At 36.7% G+C, this 26,749-nt stretch overlaps 1 protein-coding gene across 9 annotated transcripts in view; it reads left to right on the top strand.

Moving 5' to 3' along the window:
* Positions 1-26,749, top strand: part of MPDZ (multiple PDZ domain crumbs cell polarity complex component) — a 220,961-nt gene that overhangs the window by 139,435 nt on the left and 54,777 nt on the right. For 4 of the 9 annotated variants that reach the window (XM_043979446.1, XM_043979445.1, XM_043979444.1 and 1 more), the window contains exons 22-26: positions 5,195-5,393; positions 14,284-14,388; positions 17,374-17,469; positions 19,682-19,859; positions 22,479-22,589. In XM_043979446.1, the coding sequence (XP_043835381.1) occupies positions 5,195-5,393; positions 14,284-14,388; positions 17,374-17,469; positions 19,682-19,859; positions 22,479-22,589 (689 nt within the window). Of the gene's footprint in view, positions 1-5,194; positions 5,394-8,660; positions 8,703-14,283; positions 14,389-17,373; positions 17,470-19,681; positions 19,860-22,478; positions 22,590-23,162; positions 23,247-26,749 lie in introns of all 9 variants that reach the window. The other 5 variants (XM_043979442.1, XM_043979441.1, XM_043979448.1 and 2 more) reach the window with 3 other exon arrangements.

Below are 26,749 nucleotides of genomic sequence, written 5' to 3'. Positions count from 1 at the left end.
CCAGGCCTCCTAGATACACCTGGAGAATCTAAAAGGAAGGTTTCCTGGACTGTACCTGAAATTCCAGATCAACTCTCCTGAAGAGAAGAGGAGGGGTTCCCAGACAATGCCATGTTTAGAGACCAAGGAGAGGAAGTTCACAAACCAAGCAGGAAATGGAGCTGATGAGTAGCATGGTATAGAGTCATTACATGGAGAAACAAACCCAGGCCTTGATCTCCATTAGTTCTGTGAATTATGCAGAATGTACATTCCAGAGAAAAAAAGAGTCAACTCTCTAATGACCCCAGTTGACTCCTTCTCACAGGCTTTGTATGAGTCTTTTCTGTTTTGTGACGTATCTTGCATTAGATAAAAACTGTCCTTTCTTTGATATTGTGTTAGCCTAAATGCTTGCATTGTAACTAAGGACCTTTTTATCTTTTCTATAGAGAATTAGACATCTCTTCCCAGGGAAGATCCTGGGTAAAAGTATGATTCAATAAGAGAAGTTTTAGAGTGATACTTCTTAGCCCATCCCTGATTGAATATGATTCCTACAAATTCAGAGTTATGGGTTATATGAACTTAGAATATGTATAGTATTACAGCTGAAAGGGGCCTTAGGACAGAGAATGTTAGTATGACTGAGCTGGAAGGGAGAACATAGGATGTCAAAGCTGGCAGATACTTTAGAGATAATCTATCCCAGGACCTCTAAACCTGAGTCTCATGAACTTTTTTTTTTTTTTTTTTTTAGTGAGGCAATGGGGGTTAAGTGACTTGCCCAGGGTCACACAGCTAGTAAGTATCTAGTGTCTGAGGCCGGATTTGAACCCAGGTACTCCTGAATCCAGGGCCGGTGCTCTATCCACTGCTCCATCTAGCTGCCCCTTATGAACTTTAAAAAAATATATTTTTATAACTGTATTTTGATATAATTGGTTTCTTTTGTAAAAAAAATCATGCTTTTCTGAAAAGCAAATAGTTACAAAATTATTGCAAGTAAAATGGTCAAAGAAATGTACATGTTTGATATATATCCTATTTAAATTCTTTCACTATAGAGAAATTGCTTCAATTAGGAAACAATGTTTCAAGATATTCCTATATCTTGTTTGGCTATTTGTTTATTCTCTCCCCCACCCCTTTTTACTTTCCAACTCTCATTTGAAATGAACAATAGATAGGATTATAATGAGCCAGCCCTAGAGACAGAAAGACCTGGGTTTGAGACCTATTCTTGATACATGGTAGCTATGTGATAATGTGGCAAAGCCTCTAATTTGCCATTGCCCTGTGTCATTGTCCAAGACTGTAAATTTCAGACAAGTTGCTCATCTGCATCAAATCTGCATCAGTGGAGTGAATTTTCACATCAAGGGTTCCCCCTCAATTCTGAAATCACAGTTCTAAATTGTAAAAAAAAGGTTCATTAGTATTTTAAGCTAAATAATTTTAGAAAAAGTTTGTGCTGACCCTGTGTTTGTTGATGGCAGTAATTTTGTTGAATTTATCTATTTCTGTTCATTGTTCATTTATTCTACTGGCACTATACAAGACTATGGGAGAGTGGCATGGATGAATAAGATGAAGGAAATCACTTGTGGATGGTTAAGAACAGCTGGGTGGCACAGTTGATGGAGTGCTGAACCTGGAATCAGAAAGATCTGAGTTCAAATCTAATTTCAGACACTGGCTAGGTGGCCCTCACAAGTCACTTAACTAACCTCTGCCTGTTTCATCATCTATAAAGATGAGGATAATAGTAGCACTTACCTTCCAGGGTTGTTGAAGATCAAATGAGATAATACTTAAAAAGAGCTTAGCATAGTGTCTAGTACATGGTTAGCTCTATATAAATATTAGTTACTATTATTATGTATAGGAATATTTCATGGTGAAGTTTTAGCTGATCTCTGAAGAAAAGGTATTATTTCCATAAACATAGGGCAAAGTTGGGGTGGGAATAGGAGAAAGAGAGGGAATTCTAGTCAGAGAGAATGGCATGAACAAAGGCACAAAATCTGAAAAATGTCAGGTCTGTTTGGGAAATGTGAGATAAGGCCAATTGGTAAATTGGGCTATTGTGTATAAGACACTAAAAGCCAAGCTAAAGAATTTAGATTTTATTTGACTGAGCAGTCATTAAATGTTTTGAGGAAGGATAATGAAATCATTCATTAATTTAACAGCTATTTATCAAATACCTACTATGTGCAAAGTACTTTTAATGAGAGCAGTGTTTTCATGAAATTAAAATTTCCCAGCAGTCAAATTCATTATGATTTAGAAGGGAAAGAAAGGTATAGAGACTGTAATCTAGAGATTAGTTAGAAAGGTGTTGCAATAGTCTAAGAAAAATAATAAGAACCTAAATATTAATGAACATTTGTGTTTGAGAAAAATTCCAGAGATTATCAACAGATCTTAGTGACTTAATGGTTATTCTGTGCTGGTGAGAATAGAGAAAGAAAGATATACTGTATAGGGGTCAAAAGTTTACAGAGATTTTGAGCCTGGGTACCTACACAGGAGGAATGGGGAGAAAAGGTCATTGAATGGATGTCACCTTCAACAGAGGAGATCCAGAGAAATAGTGAAAGGCAAGTTATGAAGGATTCAATGGTGAAGAAGTCCAGGTAATTAGTACAGACTATGCTTTTGAAAAAATCTGATGGTAGATGGAAGGGATTAGGGGTTAATGAAAGAGATTTTTTTCCATTTAGTCAGTAAATCTGTTATTAAGCACCTACTAGGTACCAGGCACTTTTCTAAGCACTGATGATACAAATAAAGCAAATGACAGTCCCTGGTTTCAAAGCCCTCACATTCTAATGGGGCAGGCAACATGCAAACAACTATGTACAAACAAGATATTTATAGGATAAATTGGAAATAGTTAATAGATGGAAGGTACCAGAATTAAGGTGGATTAGGAAAGGCTTCTCAGAGAAGGTGGGATTTTAGCTAGGACTTGTAGGAAGCCAGGGAAGGGAGGAGGGAGAGATGAGAAGGGAGAACATCCTGGGCATGGGGAATAGCCAGCACAAAGGCATGGAGGTGGGATGTAGACTATCATGTGTGAGGAATAGAGAGACCAGTTTGGCTGGATCAGAGATTGTTAGAGTGGGAGTGACATCTATTAAAGCTAGAAGGATATGCTGGAGCCAGAAAGTGTAGGATTTTTAACAACTCAACAGAGGAGTTTAAATATTTATCTGAGAGGCAATAGGGAGTTACTAGAGTTGGAAAATTAGGAAGAGTCACAGGGTCAGATCTGTTTTTAAGAAAAATTACTTTGGCAGTCATCTGTGGAATGGCCTGGAGTGAGGAAGAGAATTAAGGCTTAGATAAAACAAAGATTGACCATCATGCGTAGGGCTGCCGTGTCGCAACAGCCTCGTGAGCAGCTAAGTTAGAGCCAGGGTTTGAAAATGTCATAGAAACTGAATTCCAGATGCTTGCTTAGGATAACTCAGACATGCTGGGTCTGAGTTGGCTGGGTTTATCATTAATGTCCCAACCTCCAGCCTCTCTCCCCCCATCTCCAGTCCATCTTCCATCTAGCTGTTAGAGCTATTTTCCTGAAGCATGGGTCTGACCATGTCATTGAGCCTACTCAGTAAACTCCAGTGGCTCCTTGTTACCTGTAGGATCAAATATAAATTCCTTTGTTTTCCCTTCAAAGTTCTTTCCAACCTCCTATCTTTCCTCCCCACCACATACTCTAGAATCCAACTTACTGGGCTCTCTTTCTCTTCCTTGCATGGAATGTCACTACACTGCACCATGCCTAGTGTGCTCCCTCTCCTCTCCTCCACATGGAATCCCTAGCTTCTTTCAAGACTCATCAAAACAAAACATCCCCCGTCCCCCCTCCCCAAATCCCACAATGTTTATAGCAAGGAGGCCTTTCCTGCTTCCCTCAGCTGATAGAGGCTTCCCCAATATGGTTACCTTCCTTCTAATTGGTATGTGTCTTACATGTACCCACTTATTTGCATGTTGTCTTCCCCATTATATCATAAGCCCAGTGAGCAAAGGGACTGTCTTGGGCTATATTGTATCTCCAGAATTTAGCAGGATGCCTGGTATAAAACAAGTGCTTAATAAATTGTTCATTGATTTATTGCTATCTCTAGTCCAAAACCTATGTAGGTCAGCTGGCTTTGGCCTTTTGCATGGCTCTAGCCATGGATCTCTTATCTAGTTAGGAGAGCAGTTGTATATACTAGAGTTGAGAAAGAGTGCTGGACACTCAGGTTTGAAGTCTGGTTCTCCCAAATTTTGGTAGAATGACCTTGGGCCAGTCACGGTAACCCTTTCAAGTGTTGGTTTCTTCTTTTCTTTTCCCTTTTCTTTCCTTTCCTTTCCTTTTTTTTTTTTTTTGTAAAATGGAAATACATTACTGATGGATGCATCTGTGTTATTTTGAGAAAGTGTGTTGTAAATCTTGAATGGTTACATGCATGTGAGTTATCATTGAATCTATAAGCTCAATTAGCTCTGTGTTGCACATTTCAATTCGATCAAATTCAGTCATTTATTAAGCAACTTCTATATGTAAAACACTGTATTAGATGAGAGGTATGCTAAGACAAAAACAGAAGCAGCCTTTGCCTTTGAGAAATTTGTGGTATTCCACTGGTAGGATTCAAAATAAAAAGAGAGAAGTAAATACCAGATATTTGAGTTATGAGAGAACTCTTGTCAACCAGTTAGAAATGCTTGCTATAGGAGCTATCACTGCAACTGAACTTGGATAACTGCTTTTGGTCATAGTATAGTTGGATCAGTGAAAATTTCTCAGCATAGCCAGAAAAACAACCTAAGGGATGTTGTTTGAATAGTGTTATCTTCTTGATTTGATAGTAAGAGGACTGCATGTTTCATTAACTGATCCATTCTGTGATACAGACCCATTTAGTTTTTTTAAATTGTGAATATTGAACATTTTATCTTCAGTAAACTTCACTTAAAATTAAATTAGAATAAATTTAATTTGGAATTAAATTAATTTAAAAGTAATTTAATTTTCAAAAAAATTAAATTAATTCCTTCCCCTGGTAGTTGGGTGACTTTTTTTTCTCCCAATTGGCTTTAAATAACCTAACAAAAGCCAGTTTGTTCTGTCATCTGTAGTCCCCATTTAACTAAGAAATATTGAAAACTTATGTATACAACAAAATTCTTTCTTTCTGTTTCTTCATAGGGATGACGGTAAGTTCCAACAAAGATGGCTTAGGAATGATCGTTCGAAGTATCATCCATGGTGGAGCTATTAGTCGTGATGGCCGGATTGGTGTGGGGGATTGTATCTTATCCATTAATGAAGAATCTACCACCAATCTAACTAGCGCCCAGGCAAGAGCCATGTTAAGGAGACATTCTCTCATTGGACCTGACATAAAGTAAGTAATAGTTGGAAAATAGTTTTGAGAAAATTAAAAACACTAAGGCTGGTAGGACCTGAAAAATGAGATTTAAAAATGATTAAAATGTGCACTTTTCAATTTTCTTTGAATTATAGATCTTTCAAATCAATATAATATTGCACATTAACAACTTAATAAGTTGTATACATTAAATGTCTTGTCATATTTTTACAGTCATTTCTCCTTAATCACCCCATGTAACAAAGAAAAACATTAAAAAATCCTTGTCAATTATCCCATTCCTTGTATTATTGCTCTCTCTTGCTACTGCTGTTTTTCCTTTAATGTTAGCTATAGCTTGGGGATATGTTGTTTATGAGCCTTTTGCCTCTAAGCCTGTCACTGTGAAAGCCCTTGGAGGGGTTGGTGACACTCTTGGTCCTCAGAAGTTCCAGAAGTGAGAGGCCCACTAAGAGGAAAAACTGGACTGAGGATTAGGACACCCATGGTTTGTAGAATACAGAAAGAAGTTTCAGAGCTAAACAGCTTGACCAGAAAGTCTCCAAAATAGGCCTGGAAGAATCTCCCTATCCCTCAATGTAGGTTCTCTAGTCTACCTTTGTCCAGGGACCTGATCATGTATTGGCTATGCCATTTCCTGTGTGACTAAGGTAGGTCATGTTAAACAGAATGAAGCAAACAAAAAATTTCCATGCCTTACTTTCCTTCTCTGTAAAATAAAGGGGTTAGATTAGATAAGTGAGGATGTACTTTCTAGCTCTGGATCTGTATTCCGAAACAATAACTGCTCTTAGGGGATGACAAAATGTTAACATTTTTTGCTTCACTAAACCTGTCAAGGATGTATCTCTAAATACTGAGCATGATTCATTAAGCCACATACAAAATCAGCCTTATTGTTTTAGAGTCACAATTTCTAAGGGCAATAGTTTGTTTTCTTTCATTGAAGGTAGCCTTGTTTAGTTGTGATAAACAACGGGCCATGGAGTCAAAGGATCTGAATATGAATCCCATTTCTTTTCCTTACTACCTCTTTCAAGTCACCTTTTTCTAGATCTTGGTTATTCCTCATCCTTATAGCTGAGAATCCTGTGATCCTAGAAACTGAGAACATTTTCCATTCCAGTACAGGGAATATAATAGTGCCAGATCTGATGTTCATAAGCACCCAAGCATGATGTTCATCTGGAACTGGAGTTAGGATTACTTTGTGTAACTGGTTTTGTGCACTGCACATTATTTTACTGACATGCATTTTATATTACTGGTTCTCCTACAAAGAAAGTATGTTGAATTTTCATAAAGAAAAGCCACAATTGCAATCTGGTTTTCATTCTCCTTTCAATAAAAAGCAGAAATATATCTTATGACATTTTTTTCTGGTTGACTTTGCTGGTTATATACAAAAGAGGTATTATTATTATACAACCCAGTCCCTTTCCCCAATTTTATTAATGGTCTTTCAATATTTGCATGAATTAATTAATCCTTAATTTAAAAATCAGGTCATGTAACTTTAATAATCTTACCCACAATTTAAGTACAAGTGAAATTATAAATGTTATCTAAATATGCACTAATGAAAAAAATAATCTTTTCAAGTGTTTTTAAAGCTATCGCTTATTTTTCTTCAATTGATAAATGGGACCTGAAGGGATAAAAGCTGCTTATTGGAAAATATTAATTTGTATAATTTATTTGTGGCATGATATATAGATAATTTTATGATAGACTCTCTTCTTTTGCTGTATTATGACTTTTAAGTTTTTTGTCATTGGATCTAATACAGATCACTTTCCCTTTTCCTGAGGTGCCTGAATTGGAGCTCAGTACCTGCTATCCTTAGTGTTCTAGTACTTTGCAGTATTCATGAACTTTTGTGTGAATAGGGCCATTGGGACTATCATTTGGAATAAGACATGCCTTAGTCATCTCCTACTGGCAATTTAAAAGCATTGAGGTGAATTCCATCCCTTCTCCACAACTGAAACTGTTGGTCTTCCCTGTTGCCTCTTGCTTCAGTTCCTCACCAGAATTTGTTAATTTCATGTCAAAGATAGCTTTATTCTGACAATTGGGAGTACCTAGGGAGGAGTCTGGCAAGTAAGTGCCAAAATAAGGAACAAATGTGTTCATCTTACAGGAGAAAGCATACAAACATTACCACCAAGTATTATTTCAGATGGCTTGTAAAGTTTCGCTCACTGGGCGAAGAATATACCGCAGGAAGGATATATAGATTTATAGCCCACACTAAAATGGATGCTAAGCAAAAAAAAAAAAAATTAAAAAGCCAACATTCAACCACTTTAATCAGCTATCACAATTGTTGGGAAGAGGAGACATTCATGCCTTGCATTAAGCCAGGGCCTGATTTCCTTTGGATCCCATTTGATCCTGCCAAAGGGAACATAGATCCCTTGTATTCTACCACACAGCAGCAGAAGCCTTACCTCTGGACCACTGAGTTTTCAACTTTGGTTTAAGGTTTCAACCTCTGTTGAGAGCTGAGACTAGCTTTCTTCTATGACGGAGGAAAAAAATTTGAGGAGGAGGGTGGGATATTTTTTTTGGATTATGGATAACTTGTTTAGAGGAGATCTGAAAGAAAAAATGCACTCCTCAAAATGAAATATAAAGTTGATTGGTTTTAGGAAATGCTATGTTTATTGAGAAAATGCTTGGGTATTCTTGAAAGTCACAATACATGGCAAACCATGTGTGTGTGTGTGTCTGTGTGTACGTGTGTGTGTGTGTGCATGTGTGTATGTGTGTATAGAATTTGAGTCTTGAGAGTTCAAGAACAGCCAGTTTAAGTTCCAGGTTTCATTATTTTCAGGGGAAAACCAGATGTGTAGAATCACCAGCATGCATTCTGTTTCACTTCTCACTCCACCTTGCCAGGAGCCCTTATATTTCTGTAATAATAGCCAAGGTTTTGTGCTTAGCAGCAGCTGCTAGTAACATCTGCCAGATAATTACTGAGCTGAATCAGAATTCACCTGCCTTAACCTAAAGTGTGGGATGAATTCCTGATCAAGGAATAAAAGATTGATTGCAGTTACATTTTTCCATGCTTGTTAATAATCACTGCTATAGACACCAGTAAAGAGCAGATGCTTTCCGGGGGAGGTGTAGATGGGAGGGAGGTAGAAAGACGGGGGGAGGAACAGGAGCACACACTTTTAACTACATATGTATGCATCTCACATTCAGCACAAGACACTGACATTTGTTAACACCATTGTAAAAAGATGCTGCATCGTATGCTTCACATTCTAGATCTTCTCCAGCACCTGCTGATGATCAGGCCCCCTTTTATGTGTGAGTATTGGCGATTCAAAAGCTCATTATTGCTATATGTTGCAATTTGTCTGTGAAACCATTTCATGCTTTTATAACATCCAAAAGCAGGGATGCATCCAGATATAGATTCAGCATATACATTTCAGCTTTTTTACTCATTCAAATTTAAGCATAAATTCCAGCAGAGCTGGAAAATGGTTGCTGCATTTTCAGATTGATGATTCTTAGCCATTTGAAAAACTGTATTTTCTAAATGTTGAGCTTTCAAGCTTGTTTCTAAGAGGCTAATCCTGCCCAAGAGTTCTAGCACAGTATCTGGATTAATCTCCATGTCACATTTTCTACGGCACTAATGTTGTTACTGGTGTGGTGGTATCGTTGTTTTTTTTTCCCTGCCCCTTCGTGTATAACTGAAGATTAGTTTATTTTTAAGTGTATATATATTTTAACACTGGCCATCAAATAAGTTGTCTTCAGTGTGTTTCATATGTGGTATATAACACAGTTTCAGTTTTCTCTGGTGGTTTAGAGGTTGTTTTGTGTGACTGTATGGTGCACTGAGTGCACCCTTATGTTATGGGATGTTGGTGTTGGTGGTTCTCCTCTCTTTACTTGCATAACTACTTATGAAACTATCTTTTTCCTCTTGTGTTTCCGTCTGGTAGGCATCTGTAGAGAGCTTTTATTGGTCAAAGGAGGAAAATGAGGAAAGGATCTAGAACAAATGTTCTTTATACAACACTTGTATGGACCCTTACCATCTCATATATAAATTGAAAATGTTTGAGTGGGTGGTGTTTTCTCTCCGTTGGGTTCTCATATTCTTTCCTCATTACTTTCCTAGTTTTTTCTTGACGATTTCTTTACTATAATTGACAACATTTTTGGAACTGTCACCTATGTCATATAGACTCTTTAGGCCTTTAGTTAAAGTATTCCTTTCCCCCATATTTAGCATCGAGAACTCTCCTGGCATTCACTTATTCACTTACTTGTTTATTTAACACAAAAACCATGAGAGGCAATATGATGGAATGAGGGGTAGAGACTGCCTCTGATCTACTAGCCATGTGGCTATGGGTAAATCACCTAAACTCTTGAGGACCTAGGTAGATCTCTTAGACCCTAAGTTACAAATTAACATTTTCTTATTGGGAGTTCCTAAAACTTATGCAATCACTTGTCTGAACCGCCTGTCCTCTTTCCCCCACCAAAGGTTGGACGAGAGGGTAGGGGTTTGATGGGGTGGGGAATATGCAATATAGTGTGCAAGATTTTTGGGGAGATGGTGGTAAACTAAACAGACTTTGCCTTCATGGGGCTTACAATTCATATTTTTAATATTTCTTCTGAAGAGTTCTAGTGCTTCCTTATTGCTTCATAAAACATCTTTACAAGGCAAATGCCTATCTCTTCATTACTATTTTGAAGATTAGATGAATGTAGAGTTTAATATTATAATGGCCTTGCTAGTCAGGCAGAGCAAAAGAAAACACAGCCCAAGTACACACAGACAGGTCATTGAAGTATGGGATCCTGAACCTCCATAAAAGACTAAAACTATAAGAAGTTAGGTTGAGGTAGAGAAATAATCCAGCATTCCCCCTTTTCTTCCCTATTGTACCTTTACTTCCCTACTTCAATCCCTACCTCTATAATGACAACCCCATTCATCTTAGTCCCTTGCATTTTATCAACCTGAGTATACTTTGGTACTAACATACGCTGGCCTTATATTTACACTTGTTGGGCTACATATTCAGACCTCATGAGTATACTGCTCTCTCCTTGTGTTAATTTGTCTCACATATGGCATACCTTCTTAAAGCACCATAAAACAATTTATTGCCATGCCCAAGGTTAAACAGTTATCAAATGTGGGTCCAGAAATTTTAGGTCTCCTGAATTCCAGGTTGAAGATAAATCTAATAAATTCTGTTTCCTCCTTCATTGGCTAATGTATGTCACCTAGCAAAATTATATTCAAAGTAAGTGGTTCCATAGGGTTGATGTATCTTAGTGTAAGAGCATGCCTACATAGTACATTAGTGCTTTTAGATAGAATGCTAATTAACAGGACCTAGTAATGGGCATTGAAGGGTGAAAGGGAATAGAGTCCCCCACATAAAACTGTGTAACTTCTTCAACTGATAAATAATGTCACTAATGTGGTTTTCATTTTATGTAGCATAAAAAGATAATCCTCAGTCCTGCCAGAAAATACTGAATTTTCATGTAAATATCACTCTCCTGTTGATTTTGTAGGTATTTTTCACATTATTTATAATCTCTATATTATGCAGTTGTTGATCCATAAGTACACTTTAGTTACATGAATACACAGACTTGATCTCATTTAATATATTTAACTTGCCCCATTACTCATTGATCTGTAGCTCAAGTTCCAACTGGGGAGACCAAAGTATGGTGCACTAAGTAGCCTAATGGGGCAAAAGCCAAATACTTTGCCCACAGTGGGATACTGAGCAATCCACACAGCAACTGGAGACAATATCTAGCACAGTACAGTAGTTACTCTAGGAGCATTTAGTGAATGAACAAATGAATGCTTGTATTTTAAATGGCAAGTTAACTTTTTCTAAATATCATTAGAGGAAGCTTGTGAAGGAGAAAGATATGTTTGATAAAATTTAAACAATTTGATGTCATGTTTCAGAGTTTGAGGCTCACCACTTGATGAGGGCTTTTATGGGGTTCTTTATAGTACTTGCTAATTGAAGGGACTAGTTTTGATATCTAAAAGTAGTTAAAGTAGCCCTGGATAGGCAAGGCCAGTGCAGTGAGCTGCTAAATTTAATGTATCCTGGAACCTGGAGAAGTTCAGAGGAGTTTGATGCTTTACATGGCATTTCGTATCTGTAATACTAAGAAATCATCATAAGCCTTATTATCATTTGGGAGCCTCTATAAATTTCAACAATTATTAATCAAGTACAACTATTATGGTTTCCTTTGAACTTTCAATGGAAAGATTTGATTGTTTATGTCCCTACAACACAAGATAAGTACTAATGCTACCTAAATGGCATCCAATCAACAGTCATTTATGAAGCATCTCCCCTGTGCTATGCATTGTGCTAAGTGCTGGGGATACAGAAACACAGGTGAAGTAAGCCCTGCCCTTAAGGAGCTTATATCCAATCAGAAATATGACATAAGTATAGATAGCTATATACAAATTAGATATGTTATTTTAGGCCAGGAAGACACTAGCAATTGGGTAGATCAAGAAAGGCCTCTTGGTAGAAAGTGGTGCTAGAGCAAAGTCTTGAATTATTCTTTTTTTTTTTTTTTTTTTTGGTGGGGCAATGAGGGTTAAGTGACTTTCTCAGGGTCACACAGCTAGTAAATGTCAAGTGTCTGAGGTTGGATTTGAACTCAGGTCCTCCTGAATCTAGAGCCTGTGCTTTATCCACTGAGCCACCTAGCTGCCCCAGTCTTGAATTATTCTAAGGATTATATGAAATTGAAAGGACATTTGAGGTATGTCAGAGAGGCTATGCAAAAGAAATGGAGAGGGCTATTTGAAACAGTAAGGACAGTTGAACTAGAACTTAAGGTACAATGAAGGAGAGTAATAGGTGATAAAGGCTAGAAATGGAGGTTGGGGGGGCAGCTAGGTGGTGCAGTGGATAGAGCACTGGCCCTGGATTCAGGAGTACCTGAGTTCAAATCCTGCCTCAGACACTTGACACTTACTAGCTGTGTGACCCTGGGCAAGTCACTTAACCCCCACTGCCCCGCAAAAAACAAAAAAACAAAACAAAAAAACAAAGAGAAATGGAGGTTGGGGCCGATTGGGAATGGCTTTAAATGTCAAACAGAGAAGTTGATATTTGATCTTATAGAGAATCACTGGAATTTATTAAGAAAGATTTGCAGTTTCATGTGCAATCATCTTTTTAATTATACTCTGTAATGGAAATGCTTGTTTTGTTTCATAAATTGAAAATAAAATAAACAAAAATTTTTGAAAAGGGAATAAAATGGTCAGACCTGTACTTTAGGAAAATCACTTTGGTGTCTGTGTAGAAGATGGATAGAGAAGGGCAAGATGAGACAGAAAGACTAAATTAGGAGGACATAGTCCAGATGGGAAGTTTTGAGGACTTGAACTAGGGTGGTGGATGTAGCAATGGAGAGAAGGGGATATGCTGCAGAAATGTCGTAAAGGTAAAAACAGTAAGATTTGGGGACTGATTAGATATGTGGTATGAGGAAAAGTGAGGTCAGGGAGCATTCTGTGGATACAAATTTAGGTGACACCATTGATAGAAATAAAGATGTTTGGGAGAATAGTGAATTTTGGAGAAAAGAAAATGAATGCTCCTTTGGATTGATGAATTTGAGATATCTATAGGATATCCAACTAAAAGTGTTCAGTGGATGGTTGGTGATGAAAGACTATAGCTTAAGAGAAAGTCTAGGGATGTCTGTATAGATCTGGGAGGCATTTGCACAGATAATCATTAAATCCTTGGGAGCTGATGAGGTTACCAAATTATAGAGTGTTGAACGAGAATACAAGGAGGCCAAGGAAAGAGCACTGGAGTATAACCACTATATGATATGGATGGTAAGTCATGAAAGGAAACTGAGGTATAGTCAGACAGATAGGAAAACTAAGAGAGAGCAGTAAAATCAAATCACAAATAAGGAGAAAACTGGGAGTAGTGAGTGGTCAACCTTGTCAACTGATGACAAAATATTAAGAAATATAAGGAATGATAAAAGCCCATCATATTTGTCAGCTAAGAGGTTATTGGATAAATCATTTAGCATTGAATGATGAGAACCCAAGCCAAATTTTATAAGGTTGGCAATTGCCTCCTCTTGGAAGCCATGACAGTAAGTAGCTTTTTCTGGGATGCTATTTCATGTGCCCATGCTACCAATTCAGTTCTGTTCAACACACATTTTTTTTAAAGTACTTGTATGTACCAGTTCTGCTCCATACTGGAGATACCAAAGATGAAATAATAATAATGATAAGTGCTTTCCATTAGTTTGCAGTCTAACTGGAGTATAATCCACTACATTTATATTACATAAATTACATTTCTCTCTCTCTCTCTCTCTCTCTCTCTCTCTCTCTCTCTCTCTCTCTCTCTCTCTCTCCCTCTCTCTCCCTCTCTCTCCCTCTCTCTCCCTCTCTCATACAGTGTAGAATGTCATATAAACAAGAGAAGATCCAGACAAAATGCAGTAGGTAATTTTGAGGAGGGCGAAATTACTCAATAAAGACTTACTAGGAGAGATCAAGGAATAGTTTCTAATAGGCAGGAATGAGGAAAGACACACTTAAGACATGAGGGAACAGCCTTTTAAAAAAAAATGTTCAATTACAAGTAACACAGGTTTTCAGAGGCTTTGTTTAACTTCCTAATTTGGTTTGTTTTAGTATATTTCACTTTTTTAGCATAATGTGCTCAGAAGGATGGCTAACTTTTCTAAGAACATGACTAATAAAGAGTAACATTGTACTTTTGCCCTTTTGGGGGGTTTTCTTATTTTTCCCTCACCATTCTGCTAATTTTTGATATATCTCTTTACTTTAATGTAATCTCTTATTCTCTAGGGTTACCTATGTGCCTGCAGAACTTTTGGAAGAGTACAGAGTAAATTTAGGACACCAATCTGAGGAAGCAATGTCACTCGATATGTTTTCATCTTATACTGCCAGGTAACTGAAATACTCCTTCTAGTAAATGCACCAAAAAGAGTCTGTTAAAACTGAAAGACTATGGTTGAGCTCAACTTTTTGTTTATAAAATAGCAAAAATAGGATTGTGAGGAGGAATCATGGACTGGAAAGAAGAGGCAGGGAGGGATAGAACATGTTGATTTCCGCTCATATCTGTGCTGAGCTGTTCTCAGCTAGCATTCAAGTTCTGGAGCTCAGCTATGTCTAAGGGACAGAAAAAGCATGAGCTCCTTCATATTTCCCAAATGTGAACAGCTATTCTAAAATTTGCTTCTGTAGTCTCAAAGGTTATTCAAGCTCTGGAAACTTTTGGATGGGCAGCTAGGCAGCACAGTGAAAAAAATACTAGGCCTGGAGTCCGGAAGACTTATCTACCTGAATTCAAATACAGCTTCTGACACTGACAAGCTCTTGTGGCCCTGGGCAAGTCACTTAATCTTATTTGCCTCTGTTTCTTCATCGGTAAAATGAGCTAGAGAAGGAAATGGCAAACCACTCCAGTATCTTTGCCAAGAAAATCCTAAACAGAGCCATGAAGAGTTGGAAACAACTGAACAATAAAACTTGCACAATCTTATTGACTAGAGGCCTCCAAGCAGCATTAGGATCATTCTTTTCAAGGATCTCAATATTTAGAAAAATGTTTATTCTAGCAAACATAGAAAAACATGGAAAATATAGTATGAATCCAAAGAATGCCAGAAATAAAAAGATAATGTATTGTTCCATAACATAATCATCTCCTAGTAAAATAGAATGCTTGATGAGGCTCCTATTTAATATACTATTTCTTTTTTTATGTCTGGGAATAATTCTTTTTATTAAATAATATTTTTAGAAAAATACCAACTTTAACAGATCAATTTGAACTATGCAGAATTTTCAAATTGAAAATAATCTTGTTTAAATTTTCTTTATACTTTAGCATACAAAAAAATTTCATGTTATGAGACATCTAAAAGAATCAAAAACACTTCTACAACTATTTCCCAAATTCCAAATCTGGAAATAAATTATTACACTGAAACTTTGCAGTACTCTCTGTTAAACAAAAAGAAAACCCAAATACATACTATTTGAAAGATTAACATTCCAGAATAGTTTAGGCAACTTTTTGCTTTTGTAAAACTTTTTTTTTCTTCTATATTTCATAGCACTGGCTACTTTTGTTTTCTTTATAAAAATCTTAAGATATAGTTGTGTACTATTTGAGTATAACTAGTTATTTAAATGATTGATTCTGATTATGTCCCTTTATAGACTCAAAGAATAAAAGAGTTTGAGAGGTACTTAAAACCACACAGACCAGAGATTATTTTTAACTTTTTTGTGTTATAGACCTCATAGGTAGTCTGGAGAAATCTTTAAATGCCTTGAGTAAAATAGAGAGGCTTATAAAGGAATCCTCTCATGTGGAAATATAGTTATCAAAATATATATCATTTAATACAGACCCCAAATTAATAACTCCTGTCTGACCTGTTCTTTTTATAGATGAAGAGACTCTAAGTGACTTGCCTAATTGACCAGTACTGTATGGTAGAGCTGAATTTTCTGATATTCAGTCCAGTGTTATTTCCATGAGAGCATCTTATTGCTGCAGCTTCTCTGCATTGTCCCAGTTGAGCATCAGAGTATGGGAAAGCTCAGTGCACCTACAGAAATGGGTCCAGTTTGAGTCTGTACTGTTTTTTTCAGCAGATTTCCAGCTACTGTAAACAATCCTCTGGCATACTGCATTTCAGTAGGCTTTAAGTGTAATTTTAAAATTACATAGGCTATGTTTTCTCTTTAGGAAAAAAAAAAAGTGTTCCCTTGCTGATATCTATTCTACTTGCTGCCGATCAGAGATCCAGATATGTTTTGTTATATAGTCAGCATTTGGTAAAAGCACAATTGCAGCAGATATAGAAAGGGGGGAAATCCAAACACAGCCTGTCTTCTAATAAATTTCCTATGTAAGGAAGTGTAGCATGTGTCTGGTAATTCCAGATGGGCCACAGCTGTGCCATAAGCGTCTTTTTTTTTTTCTCTTATAGTTAAAGGAAAAACACTTGCTTTTAAATCTCTTGGGTTTTTCCCCCCAAAAAAGCTTTTGTTGATCAAACCAACCCATGGGTAAGATTAGCTTAAAACTATTCATTTAAAGATGGTAAGCTCCTCGAAGACAGGAAGCATGCTTTGCATATTTTTCTGTACCTACCTCCCAGAGTACCAAGTACTGTGCTTTTTTCTAAGTAAGCCATAAGTAAATATTTGCCAAATAAATGAAGGAATTAAATCATTTTTCCTTTAAAACACAGGTGATATTTTCCTATTGCAGTAGGAGAGAAACAAATTTTTGTAGGATCCACATTTTTTTTCTTCTTAGAGCCAGGGGTTTTTAACTTTTGTTGCATAATGAATGCCTTTGCTGTAGTGAAAGCTATGGACCCCCCCCCACACACACACACCCTTTTTTTTGCGAGGCAGTGAGGGTTAAAGTGACTTGCCCAGGGAAACATAGCTAGTAAGTATCAAATGTCTGAGGTCGGATTTGAACTCTGGTCCTCCTGAATCCAGGGCCAGTGCTTTATCCACTGTGCCACCTAGCTGCCCCCTGGACCCTTTTTCAGAATAAAAATTTTACACAGAATAAAAGCAACTGAATTTATTGAAATACAGTTATTAAAAAAATTTTAAAGCCAATGAACAAATGTTCAGACCTAGAATAAGAACTATGGTTTTAGAGATTTATTCTGTATCTTTTGACCAAGCTAATGGCAAATTCTTTTTATCATCATCTCTTGCTTTTGACTGCAGTCATGTAGCAGAGGAGTTTAGTGAGTAGGAGCTTCATGGTGCTAAAACAAACAGTTGTTCTCTAGGCTTTATGCTCACACCAAAACAAATGCGGCAGTGGTAAGAAGACTGTGGGTGTTTTTACAAGTATTTTAAAGTACTCGGTGCGTTGCTCTTTCACAGAGAAATTCCAGAACTCCCAGAACGTGAGGAAGGAGAAGGAGAAGAGAGTGAGCTTCAGAATGCAGCCTACAGTAGTAACTGGAGTCAGCCAAGGAGGTGAGTATTGTTTCTGGTTGAGAAAAGTCTTTGTAGGGATCTTGGGGTGTATATTCTAGCATCTGGATATCATGCCTGTTAGGTTTCTTCACAATAGAAAATGCCCTCATTTCAGAAGGAAGGAAAGGAAGGAAGGGAGGGAGGGAGGGAGGGTGGTTCCCTTGTGTTATTTCAGATTCAAATGTGATGGTGTTTTCTCATACACATACTATGATGTCCAGTGGTTTAGCTGACACAACTTTGTATAGAAAAGCACATTAAATATGTAACAATGTGCCACAAAGATGTAGTTATTCTTTTATTCATTCATCTTCCTCTCTCTCTGTCTCTTTCCGTGTATGTATGTGTGTGCATGTGTGTATGTACACACACACACTCATATATATATATATATGTAGTATTATAGGCCTGGTAGAGCACTGTGCTTGGTACTGGAGGAACCCCTAAGTTTAAACAATACCTAGTACCTGTCTTTATAGAGTCAATAAGAGATAAAAAACAAATAGTCCTAATAAAGATTGAGTCATCAATAAATAAACATTCATTATGCACCTACCTACTATGTTCCAGGCACTACTCTAAGCACTAGGTATCCCCACCTAAAAAGCAAAAGACAGTCCCTTCCATTGAGGAGTTCATAATATAAGAGGGGGGGGGACATACAAACACAACTATGTACAGAAGGAAGGCATTAAGATTAAGGAGGATTGGCACAAGGTTCTAATAAAAGGTGGGGTTTTAGCTGGGATTTGAATGGAGCCAGGAAGTGGGGATGAAGAGGAAGAATTTTCCAGGCATGGAGGACAAGTGAAAATGCTTAGAGTCTCAATATGGAGAATCTTATTCAAGAAACCACAAGGAGGCTAGTGTCACTGGATGACAGATTATGTGGGGGTAGTAAAGTATAAGCAGAATGAAATAGGACGGGAGGCTAGGTTATGAAACACAATGCCAAATAGAAGATTTCATATTTGATCCCCAAGATAATAGCAAGCCTTTGGAGTTTATTGAGTAGAGTAGACATGATTAGACTTATGCTTTAAGAAAATCACTCTGGAAAAAAAAAAGGAAAATCACTTTGCTAGCTAAGAGTGGAGTGGAGACTTGAAACAAGCAGATGGGTCCACAGGCTATTGCAATAGTCCAGTTGTGGAGTAATGAGGGCCTGCACTAGAGTGGTGACAGTGTCAGAGGAGAGAAGGGAGTGTATGTGAGAGATGCTACCAAGTAAAATTGACAGGTCTTAACAACAGATAGGATATTGGGGGTTAGAAAGAGTGGAAGAGTCAAGGATGACAGCTAGTTTGTGAGTCTGGGTAGTTGATGGGCTGGTGGTACCCTCAAAAGTAATATGGAAATTAGAAAGAAGGGAGAATTTGGGGAAAATATATTGAGTTCAGTATGTGTCCAAGGCAGAACTTAAATGAACTCAGGTTGTTCTAATTCCAAGTGTAGTCCTTTTGTAACTAGGCCTGGTTAGGTTATATCTCCTGAATAAATATGTTAACTGAAAGATTTAGTTGTTATATTATGCTGATTAAAAACCTATTCTTGGTAATGTGTGAAATAATGTTTACTTTACTCATGATAGCTTTATTTCTTGGCTTCAACAGGGGTACTCTAATGAACAAAACTTGGGAGATGGGATTTGGGAGGAAAGAACTGGAAGACATGCTAAAAAAAATGGAGTGCAAACAGTGTTGTACTGATAGATATCGATATTCCTTTTATAAATACAGCCATTGACTTTCTACACCTTAGAGAGCTAGCTGCTTTGGTTGAGAACTTTGTCTCCCTCAACATTAACCTCATAATGAGATTCTGCTGACTTCACTGGGCTGGTTCTTGGATGAAAGACATACAACTCTTTACCAAATCTACATTCAAAGTCTTTTTGACCTGTTAGGAACTGCTCAAAATTATGCTTTGCCGATATAACTTTTGAGAAACCAGGGCTCCCTGCCATACTCCACTGTGGTACTAGGGTAAAACTTTAGTGGAAACAAATATGTTCTTTGTATACATTTGCAAATCTTTGTAAACAAGTTCAGAATATTTGCCAGACATAGAGAATAAATATTTAGGAAAAGAAAGAAAAATATAATTTTTTTCCCACTCAATACATATAAATGGTTGTTTCAAGAAATTGGACAAATGACTATTGCAAAACTAACATGAATACAAAAACTTTGCTTGTTTTTGTTTTTGGTAGGGTTGAACTGTGGAGAGAACCAAACAAATCCCTGGGCATCAGCATTGTTGGTGGACGTGGAATGGGAAGTCGCCTAAGCAATGGTGAAGTAATGAGGGGAATCTTCATCAAGCATGTTCTAGAAGATAGTCCAGCTGGCAAAAATGGAACCTTAAAAACTGGAGATAGAATAGTAGAGGTATCCTATAATGTCCTTTTCCTGCACTGAAGGTTTTATTTTGTTTTCTAAGGAAAAAGAATATTCACTATTTTTCAAGCATTATAGTGGAGGCCACTCTGAGTCAATGAGAAAATTTCCTCTATACCTTAAAAAATGTATATACACGTTTGATGACAATGTTTTTATTCATGGGCGACCCATTCATGCACTTTCTGTAGGAAAAAAATAGTGATTTTTCTTACAAAGTTCTTTACAAACAAAACTATAAATTAGTTGATTTTGAATTGACAAACTTTTTTGTATAAAGCATGGAACATTTTATTATCACTTTTCTCTTGCAGGTTAATTTGATTATTTTTTTGCTTTTCTTAGTGGATCATTCCTATGACATCTTTAATTCCTCTTGTACCCCAGAAGAAAAATTTTCCATCATCCATGTTTTACATAGTTGCCAAAAGTTTCAACTTAACATATGCATACGTTTCTCTGTTTTAAAAATATATAAATGTGCATACTTAAATGTGTGATTTTGTCAGTATGGACAACTCCCAGAGTAAGAACTGGTCTAAGAGCCTTTTACTTACTCCATAAGCCCTACAGAGTTGCTTTAAGAACTGAGAGGTTAGTATGACTTGTCTCCAGTCACTTGGATAATAAGGGTTAGTGGCAAGATATTGTATGTGTATCTTTCTGACTCCAAGTCCATAATTCTATCCACTGTCACATTACCTTTAATAAATAAGTGTATTGTACATATAGAAATAAACTTAAATTATCCCAAAGCGAGAAAATCGGGTAACATCAATGTCAGGACAACCCAAATTCAAGTTATATCTATGACATATAATGACTGCATGATCCTGGGCAAATATATGACCTCTCAGTACTAAAGCAAACTCTTAAAACCCTAAGTTGAGATAGGCAGGCTACTGTGATTGATAGAAAATCAACCTCAGAGTCAGACCCATTTCCAAACATCCTGGTTGTTTGACCTTATGTAAGGCACTAATTCTGTGATCCTCTATCTGGAAGAAAGGATAAATAACTCCCTTTTCTTTTTAAATTTTGTGATCATAAAGATTGGAGAATGATGGGCTTTTCTCTTTGATGATACTTCCCTTCTCCATAACTCATAGTCACCTACCTGTTATTAGAAAGCCTATTGATAACCTTTCAAAAAAGTCATAGGAGTCTTACACTATCACAAAACAAGTTCTTCCATGTGTCCTTTATAGTAAAGCTCCCTGACCCAATCTGGAAGGACAGTGTATTGAAAACTTCTCCCTCAGAGGTGAGAAGTCCTCCATTTTTGCACAATATTGTCTGAATGGACATTTTCCATTAAACAGGGAATCACATTAGCCCCTTTCAGTTAGAGAATAAGGTATGTTCATAGGCTTAAAGGTGACAGTCAGTGGCATATCTCTATTAAGAAATCCTGATCTATTAAGAGTGGAAGTTTGGGGCAGCTAGGTGGCGCAGTGGATAGAGCACTGGCCCTGGATTCAAGAGGACCTGAGTTCAAATGCGGCCTCAGACACTTAACACTTACTAGCTGTGTGACCCTGGGCAAGTCACTTAACCCCAATTGCCCCGCCCCCCCCCAAAAAGAATGGGAGTTCTATAAGAAGGTTAAAGGCTTGTTAATGTTCACTGAAAGATGCATAATTAAGTAATCAGACCATTTTACTAGCAGAGATTTTCTAGTGTAAATGGAGATGATTCACATTCTAATGACAGATATTCTATGCATATAGCTCATATTTTTTCTTTCCAGAATTGCCCCTGTTGATCTTGACTTTGCTATTTGGAATTAGTATATACCACAACTGTAATAACTGGAAATGATAAAACCATGATTACAATTCTCTTTATTTTCCCACCAGGATTAGCATTTGGCCTTTGGACTTTCTTTTTCCTTTCTCTGTTTTCTGTCATTTGGTTATGATTCAGACAAGACATTATATTAGACAAAACATAACTTTAACTTTTATTTTAAGGCTATTTGTGTAAAAATTACTAACAAATAAGCACCTTCCTTGGCTTCCAGCACCTATCATGTCTATTGTAAAAAACCTCTTTTTGCAAAACTAACCTTAATATATAATATTGAGTATTCCTGGGCACCAGAATAGGTTTTCCTTTATCAGAAGAACTATACATTGAATAAGAAAAAGAGAATGACTGGAAAAAGAAGTGGAAATAATCTTCATTACTCCACAGGAAGTAGTATATTTAGCCATCTTTATGTGGCAAAGAAAGAAATAATTTAAAAGATTTTCACAACAAAATTTATATAACTGTTGAATTTCTTTGCATCATTTCTTAAATGATACTAATCTGTTCATTATTTAAAAAACAACTTAGCAATACTAAGAAAAATAAAAAAATTCTCAGTTCCTTTTTTGTCAATCAGGTTTATTGGAAGTCCTGAATGTTCTTATGGCAAATACACGGATCCAGCCACATTCTCACCAAAGCTGACTTTAGAATTTGCCAAAATACAAAAATTCTTTCAAAGCTTTGAACAGATATTCCTGATGCCCTCCCGGTAAATGATTCTCATTCCTGAGACCTACAAATCGCTCCATTTCACGTTAGCTTCTTATAATGTTAAGCTGAGGCCTTCCATTGCAGGTGGATGGAATGGATCTCAGAGATGCAAGCCATGAACAAGCTGTGGAAGCCATACGGAAAGCAGGCAACCCTGTACTTTTTATGGTACAGAGCATTATAAACAGAACGAGGGTAAGCATCTGCAAAGTGGAGAGGAAGCATATGAAAATCCTATTTGATTTAGAGTATAATGAAGAATCCAGTTGTCTATGCAAACACAAAGATAGCGATTTTTGAAATCTCCAAGAAACTTGTTCCAAGTTTTTGTTTTTAAAATTTTCAATGCAGAATCCATGTGGAAATCATCTCTAATTTGATTTATAGAACCTTGAAAAGTCCTATTGAAAAAGCCTATCAACAAGTTGTATTGGTGTGGCCCTAAAGGTTTAATTCAGTCTTTTTTGTGAATCTATTATGGTCACAAAGGATTCAGGGAAAACACATTAAAGGGAAATGCAGTATAGTTGGAATATAAATGGAACATTCAGTGATTACCAAAGATAATATCTTAACAAGCAATAGAGAACACTGTACTTTCATAAATCTATTCTCTAAACAAACTTCTGTGCTAATCAAAACTTATGATCACATGTGAATGAGCCTTTCTGTATCTGTGTGCACCACTTAAAACTAAACTTCCTCGTTATGGATTCTGTGTAAAGTGCATGTCTATTTACTAGTGGTTTCATAACTTTTGTTTCCCAGCCAGAGTCTGTGTCTAGCCCTTCATCAGCATCTGCTCTCTCTGGGCAGAAACCTACTAACCCATTTTATCATCAGTCATCTCAGGTAAAGTGATTTAAAAAAAAAAATTTTTAATGAGTTGTTTGGGGGACAGAAATGCTATCTTTAAGCATTATAAACTTTATAATGAGTACTAAGAGTGAGCATTAGGCCAGCAGTTTATGATAGCACATGTTTATTTTAGGTTTAATTTCTTTGTGAAATTTTCTCATAGCTGGCTTCAGTTAAGGATGTGACATATTGAAAAGTATGAGAGAAATAATTTCTGGGTAATTAATCATCAATTTTATTAATTATAGCTAGCAGATAATTAATAAAATGATGGTCATTTGGTTTTATCTTATAAACCAAATATGAATCATGGAGGCCACTCAAAGCTGATACACTCTTGGAAGAGGGGGTGTTCCTGAATGGACAGAAATCAACTCTGAATATTACAATGAGAGGTGGATTTATTTTAATGAGAGGCTGGGGACAGTAACTTTAATCATGTCACTCTTGGACAAAGAAGCTATTTCTATGACTTTGAAGGATATATATAATTTACTTTTAAATTGTTACCATGTATATACTTCTCCATTCCTTGTTTGTCTTAATATTAATGTTGACTACCCACTCTCCCACCACCCATGTCCACAAACCCTTGGTTTTATTTTCTAAAACAATGTACAATAAAGAACTGCATGTGATTACAAAAAAAAAAAAAAAAGAAGCTATTTCTACACCTAGAACACCCCTGCCTCAGGCGATCTAGATAAAGGGATCTATCCTCTACCCGGTCAATGAACTGTGAACCATGGTCAGATAAGAATTCCACCTAGATAAGATGGTTCTGTTGGGGTGAATTCTTTGGGCAAGGTCACAGATGCCTTGGAGAGTCTGGACTTTGAAGGAGGCAGTGGAAAAGGAAAAAAAAAAAACTGAATACACCTTCCCTTTATATTAATTGGTTATTAATATAAGAAAGAATAGTCATTTCTCTCAGGAACATCATACACACTTTAAAATAAGTTTATTTTAAGTATCTTTATCAAGGCACTTAAATTGCAAAATTGTTCCAATCTAATTATGTGATAAAAAGGGATTTGAGCACTTTCTCTGGCATTTCCTGAACATTGGGCTTATTGGTTAGCTTCATAAAGAAACCCCCCAAAATACGTTGTGCAACGTGATCAGGAAAACTAAATTGTTAATATTCAGAGGCCTAAGTGACAAACAAAATCCTAGATTTCTCTTACTAATTCTTTCTTTTGTTGTCAGGACAGGTGTAGCTCTGGGGTGGGTTGACTGTGAGAAATTAATTTAGTAGTTCCAACTCTAAGTAGCTATCTTCACATCTGCAATTCATAATTATCCAGTTGTTTATTGTTAGATAATAAGTATCTGTTCAATTGAGAAAATCTACCAAATGGTAGGGTAGCATCATAATGCATTCCATATAAATACTTTTCAGCTTGTTTAAATAATTATAAATCTTGATACATTCATGCTTCCATTTGTTGTGTTAAACATAGATACAGCAAGATAACATTGGCAAAGCTAGTTTAAGTGATGTTAAAGCTTTTTTTTTAGTTCCCAACTTCTACATTTGAGACAATAAGATAAACTGCTGATTAGTAATTCACAGAATTACCATTAGAGCTTCATAAACATTTTTCTCAGTGCCAATCATAACTTCTTAATGTTTTAAGAACAGACATCTCTCTACCACAGATGAAAGATATCCTCCTCTCTCTTCAGCTGAACAAAAGCCTTCCACACCTTCTAATGATATTTTTGACTATGTTTTTGGGTAAACCCTCCATATGTGACCCACTTTACATGATGTACTATTTCTCTTTGGTCTTGACATCTTAGGGGTACCTACTTGGTCCTCAGTGCATCATACTCTTGCAAGCTTTGAAGATAGCTGTCACCCAAATTGATTTAATCAGAATTTATGGTGTGTTTATAGTGAAGTTTACCTTTTTTTTTTTTTTTACATTTCTTCTTCCTATTATTTATATTCCTTTTCCTAATAACTCTATGGGAGAATGTACTTGAGTTTCACTAGCACATGTTTTTCCACAGTAAGTACCTGCCTGTTATAGGTATAAGATAAGTTTGCTTGTAAATCATCCTAAAAGTCATGCTTCCGGGTGAATCTGGCAGGGTCTTTATCTCTATTTTACAGCCTTACACACAACAGAATGGTGCATAACGGACTAGTGAGTATACTGAACCAGTCTCCCATTTGAAGTGGGTTCAGTCAGTGCAAAAAGAGCCAAATTTCTCTCTTCTTCTTTCCTCTATTGCAACCCAATCATTTTTTTCCAGCTAATAATCTTCCATCTTGCTTTCAATGGCCCTTGAGGATATAAGCATAAATGGCAGTCATTGATTGTTCAATATGAATTCTGTTCCTTTTCTGTAAATCTTTGGGTAATAATGATAAGAGTTTTTAGATGATCTACCATTCCATCTGTGTGCATACTGTTCTCTTATACTCTAATGTCAGGGCCAAGTTCCAATCCCAAATAACCTACAAATAAAAAGTAATTTAAGAAATTTGATTAGTGATAAACATAGCCATTTCCTGGATTTTTATGATTTCTGAAGGTTTCCATAATATTACATGGGCAAAGTGAAGATTCGTAGGAAAATCAGGGTGATGTAGAGTACAGGCATATGCAGTTATGGCCAGATCATTTCCCTTCTTACTACCCCAGGCAGCTCTCTTACAGATGATTTGACTGTTTACATCAGTGGAGGAAGTTTCTATATCAGGAGTTCCTTAAACAAATGAAACAATAGGTCTAGACAAGGGCTTCATAAACTTTTTCCACTTGTGAGCCCTTTATACATACATACATACATACATACATCATATATACTACATACATATAAACATATTTAAAAACCTTTTACTGTTGCCAAATTTTTCACAACCCCCACATTCAGTTATGTAACCCAGTATGGGCTTGTGACCCATAGTTTAAGAAGTTATGGTCTAGGGGGCAGCTAGGTGGCACAGTGGATAGAGCACCGGCCCTGGAGTCACGAGGACCCGAGTTCAAATCCAGCCTCAGACACTTAACACTTACTAGCTGTGTGACCCTGGGCAAGTCACTTAACCCCAATTGCCTCACACACACAAAAAAAGTTATGGTCTAGACTGATATATATATCATATGTTACATGTCTTTTAATCTTCACAATGGCCCTTTGAGGTAGATAATCTATAGGTATTACTGCACCCGTTTTACAGTTAAGGAAATCAAGGCTCTGTGGGGTAAGGAACTTGCCCATAGTCTCCTAAGAAGTGCTAGAAGTGGGATTCCAATCCAATTCTCTCTCTAATCCAGGTCCAGCATTCTTGTTACTGTAACATATTACCTCTCATCTGTTCCTTCAAAGCAGTCATTCCCATTTATTGGTTCATGAACCCCTTGGGGGTTTGTGACAATATTCTGAGGAATTCCAAGTAGCAATTCCTTAATGGTGTCTTATTCAGTAAATAATTGTATGATATTGTAAGTAGTATGTTAAATTGCTTTGGGGGTTCACAA

Source organism: Dromiciops gliroides, chromosome 1 (genome assembly GCF_019393635.1).
Source record: "Dromiciops gliroides isolate mDroGli1 chromosome 1, mDroGli1.pri, whole genome shotgun sequence".
Taxonomy (NCBI): domain Eukaryota; kingdom Metazoa; phylum Chordata; class Mammalia; order Microbiotheria; family Microbiotheriidae; genus Dromiciops; species Dromiciops gliroides.
The sequence above is the reverse complement of the archived record's forward strand: the minus strand, read 5'-3'. Positions and strand labels throughout refer to the sequence as shown.